Raw genomic sequence first — 17,023 nt, forward strand, 5'->3', positions numbered from 1 at the left:
AAGACACCCAGGCATCCTCTGGCAGCAATCATTACAAAATCAACACTTCAAAAGAGGCTCCCCAGGTCTGGGGAGTGGAGTAGGGGAAGAATAGGGAACTCTCCAATGCTGAGGTGGGACTGTAAACTGGCAACAGTCACTCTGGAGAACAGTCTGGATGTTTGTTTAAGAAAAGAAAAACGGAGCTACCACAAGATCGTGTATCTCTTCCTGGAAGGATACCCAGAGAAGAGCATCCTTGCAAAAATCACAGGCACTGTAATGGTTGTGTCTGTATTATTTACAATAGCCAAGGCAGAGAAACGACCCAAGTGTCTGAGGACAGATGAAGAGAGAAAGAAGGCATGCCACCCATACTCAGTGGACAGTTACTCAGCCCAGAAAAAAATGAAATCATGCTGTTTTAAGCAACTCTATGGACCAGAAGAGGCTCACACTAAGTCCAGTGAGGCAGACAGAACACAAGTATGACTGATTTCACTTACAGGTGATATCTAAAACATGATCGAAACCCATCAGTGTCCCACACAAAAATCAGGCCCACAGGCTTACACGTGAAACATACCATTGCCAAGGCATAGACAGGGAGGTTGGCAGGGGGAAGCAGGGAGCAGGATCAATGAGGAGGCCCCAAACTACTGGAAATGCACATAAAACTATATCATAGCCAATGACCCACAGAAGGGCCCAGGAAATTTGACTCAACACTCTGCAATACCATCATGGGATGAGAATCTGAAAAATCATAGATACAGGCTTACGTAGAAGTGAATCAAGGAGCTGAAGAACTCAAACAAAGAGAACGATGCATGTCGACTCCACTGCAGTAGAATATCCAAATAAACGAAACACTCATAAGAGCAAAAAATGTCTATTCTATTCTCCTGGACCTGAGTCACCCAGGCTGGTTTCTTATCCCTAGACCTGAGTAGACTCGGCTCCCAAAGCAGGAGTGCTGTGAGTTTGAGGCTGCTCAGGAGGTCATGCCAGCAAATGATCCCCACTTCTACCAAAAGTGCCGGGTCTCCTCTGAATAAAACCACTGCTTCGGCATGCAGATAGGCCCTTTTCAGGTAAGCCAAGACTCATGCCTCCAAAGGACAGTGGAGCAGCATGCCAGGAAGATCTCTCAGAACCTTCACCCTCCAGAGCTCCTCGTGGTGTGGTCCCAGGTAAAGCCAGTTTGCTTAGAGTCAGCCTACCTACTGACCCTCAATACTCTTGGCAAAACGCTTTTGCAGGGCTTGGGCTTTGGTTGAGAGGGGTGAGAGGAGGTGAATAGGTAAGGAAGAGGGGCAGAGGTAAAGAGACACAAGCCCTCGGGTCTTTGTTCTGCCCCTGTTCTGTTCTCATTTACCATCAGGAACACGAATTTGTCTAAAAGACTCCAAGTCTATTTTCCAGATTGGGGATGGGGAAGTACTCCCATCTTGTGGCCGTTTCTCATAACAGCAACTTGACTCCCTGTTGCTATCATAGTTAACATCCACAAGATTTGCATTGCTGCAAAGAAATATAATACCTGCCCCTGACGAAATGTCCTCACAAAGATCATGGATAAAGAATTTTTGAACGGGCTGGTTTTCAAGAAGAAAATTCAAGAGGTATATTTTATTTATACTGTTAAGTTTTAGCCAATGATAAGCCAATTTTTAGACAATTGCAAATTCGAATCTGCGACGCGTTATCAACTGACTCCAGTTAGAATGGCCGTCATCAGAAAGTTTCCAAACAGCAAATGCTGAAGAGGGCATGGAATTCTCCATGCAACCTATGCAACCTTTGCACACTGCTGGAAGGAATGCAAATTGGTAGTGCTGTGAAGTACAGAAGGAAAAACAAAGGTATCATTTGATCTGGCAATCCCACTTCTGGGAGAATACCCCAAGAAAACCATAGTTCAAAAAGGTACACACATCCCAAAACTCACTGCAGCACTATGTAGAATAACCAAGACACCGAAGCATCTTAAATGTCTGAATGGATAAAGATGTGGTCCATACACTTAATGGAATATTATTTGGCCTTAAAAAAAGAATGAAACCATGTCATTGCCCCAACATGGAAGGACATAGAGATGGTCACACTAGGTGAAGGAGAATGGCAAATATCAGACAGAGAATGGCAAATATGTGATATCTCTTTTATGTGGATCCTTCAAAAAAAATGCATGATAGAAATGAACTTCTTTGCAAAATAACAACAGAGTCACAGACTTGGAAAGTAGACGTGTGGTTCAAGTGGCAAGTGAGAGAGACACGTGGAGGCGAGGGATCATTTAGGATTTGTGATTAACTTTAGACACTACTTTATATAAAATAGATGAGCAAGAGGGACCTACTAATATATAGACAGGGATCTCTCCTCAGTATTCTGTAATAACGTATATGGGAAATGACTCTGAAAAAGAATGGATATACATATCCATATATAACTGGATCACTTAGCTGTACATATGCATGCTAAGTTGCTTCAGTTGCGTCCAACTTCTTGCGACCCTATGGACTGTAGTCTGCCAGGCTCCTCTGTCCATGGGATTCTCCAGGCAATATTACTGGAGTGGGTTGCCGTTTCCTTCTCCAGGGGACCTTCCAGACCCAAGAATCGAACCTGCATCTCCTGTGTGTCCTGCATCGGCAGGGGGGTTCTTTGCCACTAGCAGCACGTGGGAAGCCTAATACAACAGTGTAAATCAACTATACTCCAGTATAAAATTAAAATATGAAAGAAAAAAGTCTGAGTGAGTCTTGTTTGTGTTAAGCCTCTATTTCTGCATTGCCCCCAAAAGATTTGGAGCTACATTTTTTCATGGACTCTTTCAAACTCCATTTCTTCCTCTCACCATCTTCTTCAGCTTTTGCCCCCTCACCTTACCCTATCAAAATAGAAACCCCCAAATCAGTTACCCCAGTAGGATGCCATGCCTTTCTCCAGGGAAATTTTAGTACTTTATATTATATGATACCAGGGTTAACAAGCACCATTGCTTTCCCCAGTGGTGCTCCAATCAGGTGCAAAGTTAGCCCCCACTTTTGCAAAACCAGGCTTTTATCCTCTTCGGGAGGTAACTGATGGGAACAGAGGGATTACTGGAATACATGTCCCCTTCTCACTGGGGGACCTAGAAACCTACAAGGAGAAATCTGGCAGTTTCTCAGAGAACCCTGAAAAACTAAGAGACACATTTATCAGGCTGAGATTGACATTCTGTTAATCACTCAGTCGTGTCCAATTCTTCGCAAATCCATGGACTGTAACCCTACAGGTTCCTCTGTCCATGGAATTCTCCAGGCAAGAATACTGGAGTGGGGAGCCATTCCCTTCACCAGGGAATCTTCCTGACCCAGGGATTGAACCCAGGTCTCCTGCATTGCAGGCAGATTCTTTACAATCTGAGCCACCAGGGAAGTATATTTAGTAGTAAATATTATAAATCACGAGATAGAATACAGGAAATAAAATGTGTTCTTTTATAGTAACATTATCTTTGACCTGAAACTTGTTAACCCTGGTATCATATAACATAAAGCACTAAAATTTCCCTGGAGAAGGGCATGGCATCCTACTCTAGTACTGTTGCCTGGGAAAGCCCATGGACAGAGGAGCATGGCAGGCTATAGTCCATGGGGTTGCAAAGAGCCAGACACGACCGAACAACTGAGCACACACACTGAAATTTACTCTTCCTTATTAATCAGAGTGGCCAAAACAGAGGTTTATCTTCCTAATAGAATAATTCACTCATTTAATAAAACTTGAAAAACTGCTGAGTCACCAGATGAATTTATTTGAAGAACAAATCATTCTCAGAGGTTTACTTACATGATAGTCAGCTTCAGGAAGTTTAACACCAGGAAATAAGTCACTAGTTATTCCACTAAATAAGGGTATATCATGTGACAAAAACTTTGGTTCATTTACATCTTTAATTGATCGAAGAAGCTAAAAATCAATCAAAAAGTGCAATACAGATTAATTGCCAGTATTGGCCCTCCTCTTGCCCCCACCTCACCAAAGTCAAAGTTTGTTTCATATTATTTCATGGAATCCCTATACTAAAAAGCCACTACTACACTTATCAAACAGAAAGGTCCTTGGATTCCTGTAAATTATAATGAAAACCAGAACCTCAAAACTGTCATTTCAACCCCACATAAAAAGGCTGAAAATAACAACTCTTATCTGCCTATCTATATAGTTCACAATCAACCTTGCTGAAAAAAATTATTTTTTAATGGAAACTTTCACAACATACATATTTAATACTTACAAGAATATCTTCATTTTCATTTGGATATTTTAGTTTTAGGTTTCCAGCAGCTATTAAAACTGCTTTTACTGCTCGCATTCCATAGTCATAATGAAACTGTGATGAGAGCTGCTCTGAGCAGAGCCTATAGGTCATTACTATCTTCACAGACAGAGGTTTTGCATTCAGAAATCCATAGGAGTAGAGGGAGATTTCTGCTATGAGGGCATAGTTTGGAACCATCATAGCCACTGTTCTGAAAAGCACCTGAAGCATAAAACAAGTGAAATATTTTATTTACATAAAGAAAACAGGGTTTAAAGCTGAGCATAAGCACCCAAAGATAATGGGCTGATATTCAAGTTTATGCCCCCAGTGCAGCACCTTTTCACTAACTCTTTAGTTTATTCAGTAGCATTTTAGCAGTTTTATGTTCTCTAATATTCTAATATTTTTTTAGACATTAAAAAAAGTCTTGACAGGTTTACCTTACAGCAAATGAAAAAGGTAAAAGGGAGATTACAAATACATGTGAGAAAAGTGTACCATTTTGAGTAGATTATGCTGATTACCAAATTTACACTCTTTAAAAAATATATATTACCTTAAGATTATCTGGTAATTCAGAACGTCCTGCATAGCCAGGATTCATGGTGATAGCTACGAAACAGTTTGGATTGAGTTTAAGTTCTGTCCCTTCAAAAGTAAACACTTCCAGCTTCTGTTGAATGGCTCTCTGAATGCAAAGGATCTGTTGAGCTACCACTGATAGCACTTCCAACTCAATTCGATTAAATTCATCAAAGCAAGCCCAAGCACCAGAAGAAGCCAATCCTTTAAAAAACTAAGGACAAGAAAAACGACGATTTTCGTAGGAAAGGGCATCTTTTGTGAAAATAAATATTTAACCGTGTAAGTCAAAATTGAAGTGCGTGTGTTAGTTGCTCAGTTATGTCTGATTCTTTGCGAGTCAACTATACTGTCCATGGAGTACTCCAGGCAAGAACACAGGACAGCGTTGCCATTTCCATCCCCAGGGGATCTTCCCGACCCAGGGATCAAACTCCTGTCTCCCACATTTCAGGAAGATTCTTTACCATGTGAGAAACTTGCAAAGCTTTTAAGTCAAAATTGAAAGTTAAGCTCAATAAAAACCCCAAAGGGATAAAAACAATGCCTTTAACCATTAAAAGAAAAGAGTTCAAATAATGCATAAACCACAATCAGTATTTTAAATATGGATTTGCTTCAGCTTATCCAGTTAGCCCTAACTATAAACTACTTGTAATATTTAATATGTAACTTTACCTTTCCCATTGCTAGATAGTCTAGCCCATCTGAACAGTTGAATACCACGCACTGTACAGCAAGAGCTTTAGCCAAGTCCTTGGTGGTTTCCGTTTTTCCTGTGCCTGCTGGCCCTTCTGGAGCACCTCCAAGGTTTAAATAGAAGGCACCTATCTGAAAAGAAAAACAAATGTGAAAAGAAATCTATGCTTAACTGAAAACAAACAAAAACTCTATAACAGGAAAATTGCTTATATTAATAAAATGGACTCAGTCTTATTTGTAGCTTCAGAGACAGTAATGCAATTACATACATCATTGATTTTTAGAACTCATTTCTGTAGCTGCAACAAGAAAAAGTGGTTTAAAGGATCTAAAAAAAGTTAAAATGTATGAAAATCTCCTTATTGTCTAATACTTCATATGTATTCCATTCACCTTTTTAAAAACAAAGAGAATCCAGCCTTGAAGTGTTAACATTTGATCAGAAATGTTTAATTAAAAGTGTGTGGAGGGCTTCCCAGGTGGCCCCCTGCTAATGCAGGAGGCATGGGGGTAATTCCTGATCTGGCAAAGTTTCACATGCTTCAGAGCAAGTAAGCCCATGCACCACAACTACAGCCTGTGTTCTGGAGCTCAGGAGCCTCCGCTTCTGAAGCCTGAGGCCCTCGAGCCTCTGCTCTGCAACAAGGGAAGCCACTGCCAGTGGGAAGCTCGTGCACCGCAACTAGAGAGTAGCCCCCGCTTGCCACAGCTAGAGAAAAAGCCTGTGCAGCACACCAAAAAGACAGAAATAAACATTAAAAATAACATGTCACTTAAAAAAAAAAAGTGCTTACAGAAACGTTTGTAGAGACCAATTATGACGATCTTGATAGCTAGATGAAAGGAGAGAAAACACCAAAAGCTGAGGGTAATACATGGAGGCCCATTAATGGGAACATACAGAGATGCCCTACTATATCCGTTCATCTATGATTCACCCTGGCTGTTGCATTACACTCTTGGTATGTTCTTCATTTTCTCCATCCCCATAGCACCGCTCTGTATTTCTCTTACCAGGAGCATCACCTTCATTGTGAAACCAGTTACCAGTTATCCCCTGGTGCATGGCAAACTGTGACCTGCCTTTGCCTACTGGACTCCACTCTTACTGTTTTTATATAAGCTGGCATATCCTCCAAGCGTAGCCTGGGCACTGGGGTGGTTGCCCAAGTTGTCTTTTACAAATCTGGAGTCTTCTGTGTCAAATCAAGCTTGAGCTGATTAAGAGGGTTAAGACCACCGATCCTCCATCTGGACAGGGGCAAGTGTCAGCTCAGTGACCTTTTGATGTCAGAGGCCAAAATCTCCACCCTCAGAGCAAGCTAACTCCACTCCTTTCTGAGCTTTGCTGAGAAGAAGCAAATGTAAAAAAAGCCTGTGGCCTGGCTGCATGAGAGCAGAGCGATAACAGCCTCCCCATGCTTCCCATACTTCAGCTTTATCCCATGAATACCCTGAGCCCTGAGCCTTCAGGAAGGGAAATCTAAGTTGCTTTCCTGTCTCCATGCTTGGCTACTCTGTGAATAAACACTTTCTCTGCTGCAAACCTCAGCATTTCAGTGTTTGGCTTGCTGTGATGAGTTAGGCAAATGAACGTAGTTCAATAACACTTATATTACAGTTAACTAAGTACATTTTTTTCCCTCTCTCAGTTTTTAAGTTCCTTAAGAGTAACATCAGCAGCAACTGAATTCTTTTTGAGTCTGCACAGTGATTATAACAATGGCTGGAAATTTTTAGAAGCATACAAGTTACAGTCAGCTCTAACTATGAAGTTTGTTTCATGAAAAACTCTATGAGAGTTTGTGAAACTTAGCTGCTTTTAGATAAAACAGGGTTAAAGGGCCAAGACTATATATATGGCGGGACAGGGAGTATATGGGAACTCTCTATTCCTTCTGCTTAATTTTTCTGTGAACCTAAAACTGCTCTAAGAAATGAAACATTTTAAAAAATAATTAATAGACCTATGAAAACCTTAAATATTTTCACCTTTACTAAAATCAAACAACAGAGACAGCTTATTAAATAAATGCAGTATCAATGATACTTCACCCGTCATAAATTTGTAGTAAATACTATACTGTTAAGGTCCATTAATGTGACTGCTGGAAACCTCAGTCTCTCCTTTCTTTATAAAAATTTCCAAAAAATGCTTATAAATGTGTTCTCTTTATTATGGATATTAACTACAGTAGGAGATTTTTCCAGTGTTTAATGTTCTATACAAGTGTTTAATGTGATTCTGATTTTATACCTCAAAGTTGCTAGGGTCCACCTTACAAATATTCACAGCTCACTTCAGTGAGCTCTGAGATAGGACACAGCAACTTGAGATTCATTTACTCAACAAATCCTAGGGAGTAACGTAGGTACTTGTCCATCACTAGAGTAGAGGATAAGACAGACACAGTCTAGCCTTCTGGTAGCTTCTTGAGAAAGAGGACTTGGTGAAATATTTTATCATAGATGCACTACAATCTTACTCAGATTCTTTTACTGGTCACTGCTTCCGTCCTTCTGATTGCTGTGGGTGTCATCTACAAATAGCTCACGACTGTCCTTGTCTCCTGAGGTTTGCCCTCAGTCAGGAGCTCCCTCAGTCACAAATATCTGAATGCTTATTCACACCCCTAGCCTCAGGAGGGACCCATAGCCGGTGACAATAAAGGGATAGAAAAGTTAGACCTCTTTGCCTTAAAGTGAAGTGTGTCTGTGATGCCATTCATGCTCCAAAGCTCCCTGTGAGATCAGGTTAGGCCGTACATCCACAGAAACCACATCCTTGCTTAGCTTCCCCCTCTGCTTTCTTCATTTTCTTACAGGCTTTGACTGAGAACATTCCCTAGACAATCATTTGCCCAAGAATCCCTGTTTTATCTCTGCTTACAGACAACTCAAAGACACTTTAACTTACTTAGTACAAGTGGATTGGTGTTTCTTTTTTTGTTTTTAATTGAAGGATAATTGCTTTATAATATTTTGTTGGTTTCTGCCATACACCAACATGAATCAGCCATAGGTTTACGTATGTCCCTTCCCTCCTGAACCTCCTTCCCACCTCCCACCCCATCCTGCCCCTCTAGCTTGTTTCTTGAGTCTCCTCCTCAATGCCCAGATAGGGTTGCCAGACTTAGCAAATTAAAATACAGGATGCCCAGTTACATTTGAAAATCAGATAAACAATGGATAATTGTTAGTATAAGTATGTCCGTGTAGTAATTAGGACATACTTCTACTGACAAATTTTTCACTGTTGATTTGAAATTCAAATTAACCTGAAAGTCTTGTATTTTATCTGACAACACTATTCCCAGAGGTGTTTTGTCTGTTTGTTTTGTAGTCATGGCTTTATCTTCCATAGCTTCCCGACAAGGGCAGCCCTCAGCATCACCTGCTTACACCTCAGCTCTCCCTCTCCTATTCAACAACACTAACTTGGAGTTCTAAGGCTCAAATGTACTTCCTTCATCTTGTCATCTCTCCCAGAACTCCACTGAAAAAACTGATGTCATTTTCTGAAGCTCTGGCTTTTTCTTTAAATCTCCAGTACCTTCCTTTTTCTAATTATCCCCAAAGGGAGTGGCTCGTGATTTTCAAACAGAATTCAAACACACTCATGTTCTACTAAAACACTCAGAAGTAAATATTCATTTTTATAACTTCACATAAAGGGAATTTGGGATTAGAAAAGGAAGCTATCCTTCCTTTGACTATAGCTATAGTCAACTTACAGATAAGAGAATGAAATGAGGATAGCCATGTTAAATTTGGACAAGAAAATATGATACCAAATCAAATAGTAATCTTTAATGTGTAAATTAAAATAATCTAAACACATACCAATGTTCTGTAACATCTGTCAGTTAGAGGAGTAATGACAAGTCGAGGTGAGTTACCAAGATATTCATAAGCATATTTTACGTTGCAATTAATGATACGAACTCGAGCGTTTTCATATTCCCAATAATAACGAAGCTGAGCAAGCCACTGGAAATCTGTATCGTGTGAGACACCTGGAAGGAATAAAGTAAAACAAGACACAAGACACATAATCCTGAAATGGAAATAACTTGAAAACTAGATGTTTTATCATTGTTTCCAAAACTATTAACAATTAGTATTCTAATTTATAGAAAAGATCATATAAAATAAATTCTGCTGAGAGAGAAAAAGACATATAGTATAAGTTCTTGTTTCTAGAAACTATCAATATTTTATCTTCAATATTAAAAAGAAGTCACATACCCATATCAATCATGTCCATGACCACATCTCTAGCATGGACATCGATAGTAACCAAAGCCCCCAGAGTAATCCTGGTCTGCTTCGATAGTTTTCCTCTTACCAGCTCCACAATATCATTTAGTTGATTCTGAAGTTCCTTATAGTACTTCTTTAATCCCTACAAAATAAAAAAAAAATTAAACTAACATTATATAGTAGCCAAAATGTGCACTTTATACATTTACTCTTTAACAAAATGATTCTGACTTCACAATGTAGCTCAGTATAAAAATGAATTCTAGAACAGAATAACTTTTGTCAATGCATAATAAAAATTAAGGACCAATTTTTAAATAATTGTGCAATTTTAATGCTACATGTAGAAAGTGGAGGAAGATTGGCCTTGAAAATGATAAATAAGCTAACTAAAATATACATATATATATATATAGCATGTAGAAAAGAATGTTACTTAAAATATGCTTTACCTCTGTTCCACCACTTATAACTTCCTGTGTCTCAGAGGTCCAGAACATTTGAGAAACACAAAGTACCACCTGGCCAGGCCACTCTCGAACCCAGTCTCTTCTTGCAGATTCTGGATAAGCCTGAATAATTAAAGTGTATTTCTAAGTTTAAAAGGTGACAAGAGGAAAAAAGCTTAATGATTAACAATAAGTAAGTACGATATTGGTTACATTTGTAGGCTAGAATATATTCATGAAAAATTTTAGATGACTATTTAAAAGATCTGAAATTTTTTTATAAGCCATATATTTTAAATATTTGTTTACTGATAAAAGAATAGAAAGATGAGCACCCATATGTCAATAATCAGTTATCTCTGGAAGAATCTGATTATTGATTCTTCGGAAAGCTATTTTCCATAGGATTTTTATGTTTCTTTGCTGTGGGGAGTTGTCAATTTTCTATATAATATACATATTACTTCTATTATAATGAGATATGAGGGTTTATTAAGGTTAAAAAATAAATCAGCCTAGCAATTTACATATATTGATGCCAAGATTTAACTGAAAAGAAGACTACACCATCTTGTAGCTAGACTGACTTAGTAGCTAGAACCCTTGTATTATTTCTAAAAACTTGTATGACCAGTGTATATAATTTGAACAATTATATATTTGTCCAGTTATACACAATTGAACAATCTATGCTATGAGTTCAAAGTATACTTTCATTTCTTCTAAATTTTTTTATGTTCAAAAGGCACTTAAGTGGATTTATTGGAGGGGTAGCCTTTTTAAAAATAACTTGTTGCTGCCTGGTGCTCTGTGGGATGGGATGCTCTAGAGCAGTGGGATGGGAGGAGGGGAGAGAGGCTCAAGAGGAAGGAGATATAAATATAATCATGACTGATTCATGTTGTCATATAGCACAAACCAACACATTTTAAGGCAATTTTCCACCAATTAAAAAATAAAAATAAATAAAAATTTTAAAATAACTTGTTTCTAAAGTAAATGATAATAATAGAACTAAATTAAAAGCTGAAAAAAAAAACCAAATGCAGAGCAAAGTATAAAGTTGATACTAATGGAATTTATACCCATATGTATATACATATTTATCTATTTATTGGCTGTGTTGCATAGCTTGTGGGATCTTAGTTCCTTGACCAAGGATTGAATCCAGGGTACGGTAGTGAAAGCACCAAGTCCTAACCTCTGGACCACCAGGGAATTCCCTGGAAACTATATTTTTAATACAATGACACCATCTTGGATATAAGACTATTAAGCATAAGGATGAAAGTGAAAGTGAAGTCGCTCAGTTGTGTCCGATTCTTTGTGACCCCATGGACTACACAGACCATGGAATTCTCCAGGCCAGAATTCTGGAGTGGGTTGCCATTTCCTCCTCCAGGGGATCTTCCCAACCAAGGGATAGAACCCAGGTCCCCCTCACTGCAGCAGATTCTTTACCAGCTGAGCCACAAAGGAAGCATAAGGATATAAATATTAATTATTAAAATGCATTTTTAGTAATATTTATGAAAAAAGAGAAAGTGTTAGTGGCTCAGTCTTGTTTGACTCTTTGTGATACCACGGACTGTAGCCCGCCAGGCTTCTCTCTCCATGGAATTCTCCAACCAAGAATATTGGAGTGGGTAGTCATGCCCTTCTCCAGGGAATCTTCCCAACCCAGGGATTGAACCTGGGTCATTCTTTACTGTCTGAGCTGCACTAGGACAGTCCATGACATTTTTAAAATATCTAACATTTATAACATTTATAAATATTTATGAATAAATGCAAATAACAAACTAACCTAGGTTTCAAAGAACGGATGAGCCAATGCTAGGTACACAGAAGGCAAATTTCTATACAGATTAAGGAAATACTTTCATGGATGATGTTGACTCTTTCCTTTGTGCTTTGGAATCATAGATAGAAAATGGAGAGAAAAAGTCAAGATTTCTCTGCAAGAACTTTGAAACTGAACAGAATAGACACTGCAAGATGATTCTCATAGGGCTTTTGGTGAAGGAAAAAGGAAAAAGGATTCTTACTCAAAGTGAGTTGCTGGGTATAAGGCTGCAATGCCTCTTTTTTTTTTTTTTAATCATATATTTATTTGGCTGAGCCAGGACTTAAGTTGCAGCATGTAAGACTACATGTGGGATCTAGTTCCCTGACCAGGGATAAAAACCCAGGGCCCCTGCACTAGGAGCTCAGAGTCTCAGCCACTGACCCACAAGAGAAGACTGCAATGCCTTTTAAAATGATATTTTTACTATACAACTGTTCCTTTGTGGTCCTAGAGGAAGAAATATACTGAAATTTATTATCGTTCAAGATCAGGTTTATTGAATTAGCCTAAGTGAGGTACATGTAGTGCCTACATGTTATATTTCTCTCAAATATTATAGATCTTCCTTTAATGTTTATCTCATTATGAGTTTTTAAGTAATTGTTTGAGTGCAAACAGCAATAAGTAAACCATATCACGCATTTAACACCCATGTCTGACATTCCTTCTGACCCCATGGCCTTCACACAGGATATCCTAGATGGTCTTCCATTTGCTCTCTATTTGGTTAATTCCTACTTACCCTTTGGGTCTTGGTTTCAATTTTCCTTTCTCTAAGAGCCTATTGCTAGTAACCTACCTTCCTCACTCCAAATTAGATACACCTTATTATTCTTTCTCATAGCACCTTTTTTTTTTTTTTTTGGAGCACCTAATTGCACATTATTATAAATTCTTATTACCATTACTACTTTAATAATAATGTTAGGAACAGAGTAAAAAAAATAATAAATGGCTTAAAAGAGTAAGACCCTTAAGTGTTAATGTACTGGTACTCATTCAAAAATCTCCTTAAAAAAAAAAGCATTTACAGAATATAGGATATACATTAAATTCTAGGAAACACACCAGCCTGGCTGCCGCGATCACATCACGAATACTTCGAAGCATCAAATCTTCTACTTGAATGAGCCACTTTTCCACGGCACCTCGAGCTGCAGATGTGGAAATTAGTGCAATCAGCTCCACTCGCTCACCTTCAGAGCTATACATGGCCTTAATATCCAAATTGGGAAGGAACTCCAATTTGGCGATGCCTTCAAAGCATTTTTTCAAGTGAGGCTGAACTCTAAGTGGATCTTTGGTCTCTGACAGAATCTCTAGCATTTCATCATTAGATAAGAAGAAAAAACTAGGAAAAACCATGCAAATACAAAAGCTTTAGTTATAATTCATTGCACCTCAGAAAATGCTTTAATGATAGCACAATTGATTATTCATCATACCGAGGGAAGAAAAGTCGTTTTTTTTCAAGATATGCGTTAAGGCCTTTCATAATTTTCTCCAAAAGTTCATTGCAGTTCTGCAGTTTTTCCAGTAAACCTGTTAAAGAAGTAGCAGCAAGAACCTAAAAGAGACCCATTAATTCAGGTCAGAACTTATATACCAGATATAATGATAAGCTCTCAACATTAACTTATACGTCAAAAATGTTAAGATGTCAAAAGACTTACAAAAATTGTCAGGAAGTTTTTCGTAATGTAAAACTATTAAAATTCAGTAAACCATAAGTATTCTTACCCAAAGTTGATAGTTATAAGTGAGAAATTATGATTGTCATACATATTTTCATTTTTCCTGTATTCTTCTGAATGATAGGGTAAGAATATGTTAGTTTTGTTTGTGATTTAATTTTTACATTTACAACTGTCAACTATAAACAGTCTATTTTTACACTCTTAAAAGGTTCAATAAAATCTTTTACTATTAATTTTTTTTACTATTTATTTTTTTCTAAATAGTTATTTTCATTTATTTATTTGGCTGTACTGGGTCTTAGTTGTGGCATGTGGGATCTAGTTCCCTGACCTGGGATCGAACTCAGGCCCCCTGCATTGGAAGCATGGCATCCTAGCCACTGGACCACCAGGGAAGTACCCTTTACTGTTTACTTTACAAGAGGAAGCATGGAGTATACATTCTAGAAGCCAAGTAAGTTAAATGCACATTTGAAGCAGCATCACTATACATATTAAAGGGTTATGAATAGTGTATCTTAAGAACTGAAAAGTAAAACTACTTATGCTTCCTTTTATTTCCCTGAGCTTTCCAGTTTGTATACAATGAGTAGGTTTTATTTCTGTAGTTGGAAAAAAAGTGAAATGCCTTTTGTAATAGCCAGAAATAAAGGTTTCCCCTTTATTTGAAAGAGAGAAAACAAATGTTTCACCTTTGGATCTTTCGCACAAAACTTCATGATATCCCTCCAGTGTCTGTCTACTGTCTGAAACTGACGCCCTTCTTCTGGCATCTGTTGCATGATATCCTCAGAGCAAAAAATGGGCTCCAAGTATAGCCAGTGAGCTTGTACCTTTAACCATTCATCAATCGTTTCTTGTATTCGAATCAAACGGTCCTCCCATGCCTTAATGGAAAGCATATTATACTAAATTCCAGTTATTAAAGGAACCCTATAAATTATAACAAAGGCTATGCATTTTAAATTCACTGTTATTTTTGAATCAGTGCAAAACAGCTCAAAGTCACTTGTGGGTGTCTCACACTGGCTTTGAAAAACTGGGAGGTCTGAAGTTTTCCTAAATCATTAAAACTCACAACTGTAAATGAGTATAGTTATTTAGACCAATTTCCTAATCCCTAGGTGAACTGTCTCAAGTTTAAAAAGCATCCAGGAATATATCTGCTCCACACCAGTGGTTATCAACCTAGGGCCTATTTTGCCCTCACCTCAAAGACATTTCACAATGTCTGGAGGCATTTTCATTTGTCACAACTAGTGGGGTGAGGGTTCTACCTATATCAAATGGAAAAGGTCATGGATGCTGCTAAATACAGGACAACTCCCACAACAAAGAATTATTTACCCCAAAATGTCATTAGTGCCACACTGAGAAATGTCCATACAATTTGCTCTACGTCAACACAATTTGGAGGGGGGAATCTTATTACCACACATCTCCAAGAATCCATTAGATATTTCATTAGCCAAGGATCATGTATATAATCTCTCTTTGATTCTTAAATCTATGGCCTGAGATACTATACATCAAGAGATTGGCCTCACATTTTTGTTTGAAAACCTCTAAGAGAGCTTTCAAATTTGTCTTATAAATTCTCCTTTGTCAAAGAAGAAGTACTTGCAAAAGACATCTTATCAGGAAAGGGTTAAGTCAACCTGACTCAAGGCAAGATGTGCAGCGTTATATCCTTTTCAAAGTGAAAGTGAAGTCGCTCAGTCGTGTCTGACTCTTTGCGACCCCATGGACAGTAGCCTACCAGGCTCCACGGTCCATGGGATTTTCCAGGCAAGAATACTGGAGTGGGCTGCCATTTCCTTCTCCAGGGGATCTTCCCAGCCGAGGGATCGAACCTGGGTCTCCTGCATTGCAGACAGACACTTTACCGTCTGAGCCACTAGGGAAGCCTTTTAGAAGAACATAACTCTTTGTCTTCTCCAAATATTCAAAGCTGATGGCAGGGAGGCCTGGCGTGCTGTGATTCATGGGGTCGCAAAGAGTTGGACACGACTGAGCTACTGAACTGGAACTGGAACTGGAAGGTGCCCCATAACAACACTATGCCTAAATTAAAACCAGACTGCTTTATTTTGAATTTCAGCTTTGTCATTTTTAGCTGTGTGAACTTGGGTAAATTTTCTATCCTTGGTTTCCTTATCCATGAATACTGATAATAATGTGCCTATCCTGGTTGTCTGCTCTGAGGATTAAATGAGTTAATAAATGTGAAGCTCCTAGAGTAGTATCCGGCACATATTTAGAAGTCAATAAATACTAGGGAGAAAATCCAGTTGTTGCTGATCTTTTTTCCACTTTATATAGTCTCCAGTTAGAATATTGATACTAAAGCTCCTAGTTATTATAATTTATTTATTTACAGTAAATAATCTGTATTTACTCACATCAACTATAAGGTCATGACATTAAATAATCTTACAGCCTCAAATATCACTTGTTTTCTTAAGTGGAAAATAATTCATTAATTATTCTAAATGGTTCTCAAGCTAGTTCTCAAATATAAAGTACAGTATATAGAACTTCACTACAAGTTACAAGAATATACTATGAAACAGGGCCTAGGCTAGCTAAAGTTAGATTAAATAATACCAACTGTTTTCCTTCCAAATCTATCACTGTCATAGGAGAAGATTTTTCTTAATAAAACATCATTTGTTCTTTTCAAAATCATTAAAGTCTTACCTGTTCTATATATTTTCACATTAATTTTAAGGTAGATATCTGTTCCTGTATTTCAACAAAGCTATCTGACAAACTTACTTATTCCCACAAGAGTAAATATGTAATAAATTTCAATCTTTATAAATGACAGGGAGTTGATTATCATATTTAACAAACCTTGATCTCCTTTTCAAATGGTTTGATGAATGGTGAGCCTCTCATTGTCTGAGTTTTTATAATTTGATCATCAAGGAGAGCCTGAATCTCATCTACTGAAGAAAGAATACAGACTCCAGTATCACGATATAAACTTAAATGAAAAGCAATATCATCCCAAGTTCCCATCATTGTATGCATGGCTTTCTCTAATGAAAATTCCTAAACAGGATAAAAAAGAAAGAATGGGATGGTGAATAGGGAATCTTATTTATTATATGTATGAACTTTCCCTAGTGAATTTAGTAAGCATTTGGTGGAATTTTGTAAGATATTCTGCAACTGTCTT

General features: G+C 38.0%; 1 protein-coding gene across 1 annotated transcript in view; it reads right to left on the reverse strand.

Annotated features, from left to right (window-relative positions):
• The window catches only part of DNAH12 (dynein axonemal heavy chain 12), a 168,404-nt gene that overhangs the window by 103,550 nt on the left and 47,831 nt on the right, over positions 1–17,023 (reverse strand). The window contains exons 19-29 of the mRNA XM_040246424.1: positions 16,696–16,896; positions 14,532–14,726; positions 13,588–13,709; positions 13,211–13,493; positions 10,297–10,416; positions 9,830–9,986; positions 9,425–9,597; positions 5,558–5,710; positions 4,854–5,093; positions 4,271–4,516; positions 3,823–3,942 (exon numbers count right to left, since the gene is read on the reverse strand). Coding sequence (XP_040102358.1) covers positions 3,823–3,942; positions 4,271–4,516; positions 4,854–5,093; positions 5,558–5,710; positions 9,425–9,597; positions 9,830–9,986; positions 10,297–10,416; positions 13,211–13,493; positions 13,588–13,709; positions 14,532–14,726; positions 16,696–16,896 — 2,010 coding nt within the window. The remainder of the gene's footprint in view (positions 1–3,822; positions 3,943–4,270; positions 4,517–4,853; positions 5,094–5,557; positions 5,711–9,424; positions 9,598–9,829; positions 9,987–10,296; positions 10,417–13,210; positions 13,494–13,587; positions 13,710–14,531; positions 14,727–16,695; positions 16,897–17,023) is intronic.

Source organism: Oryx dammah, unplaced genomic scaffold (genome assembly GCF_014754425.2).
Source record: "Oryx dammah isolate SB20612 unplaced genomic scaffold, SCBI_Odam_1.1 HiC_scaffold_9, whole genome shotgun sequence".
Lineage (NCBI taxonomy): Eukaryota > Metazoa > Chordata > Mammalia > Artiodactyla > Bovidae > Oryx > Oryx dammah.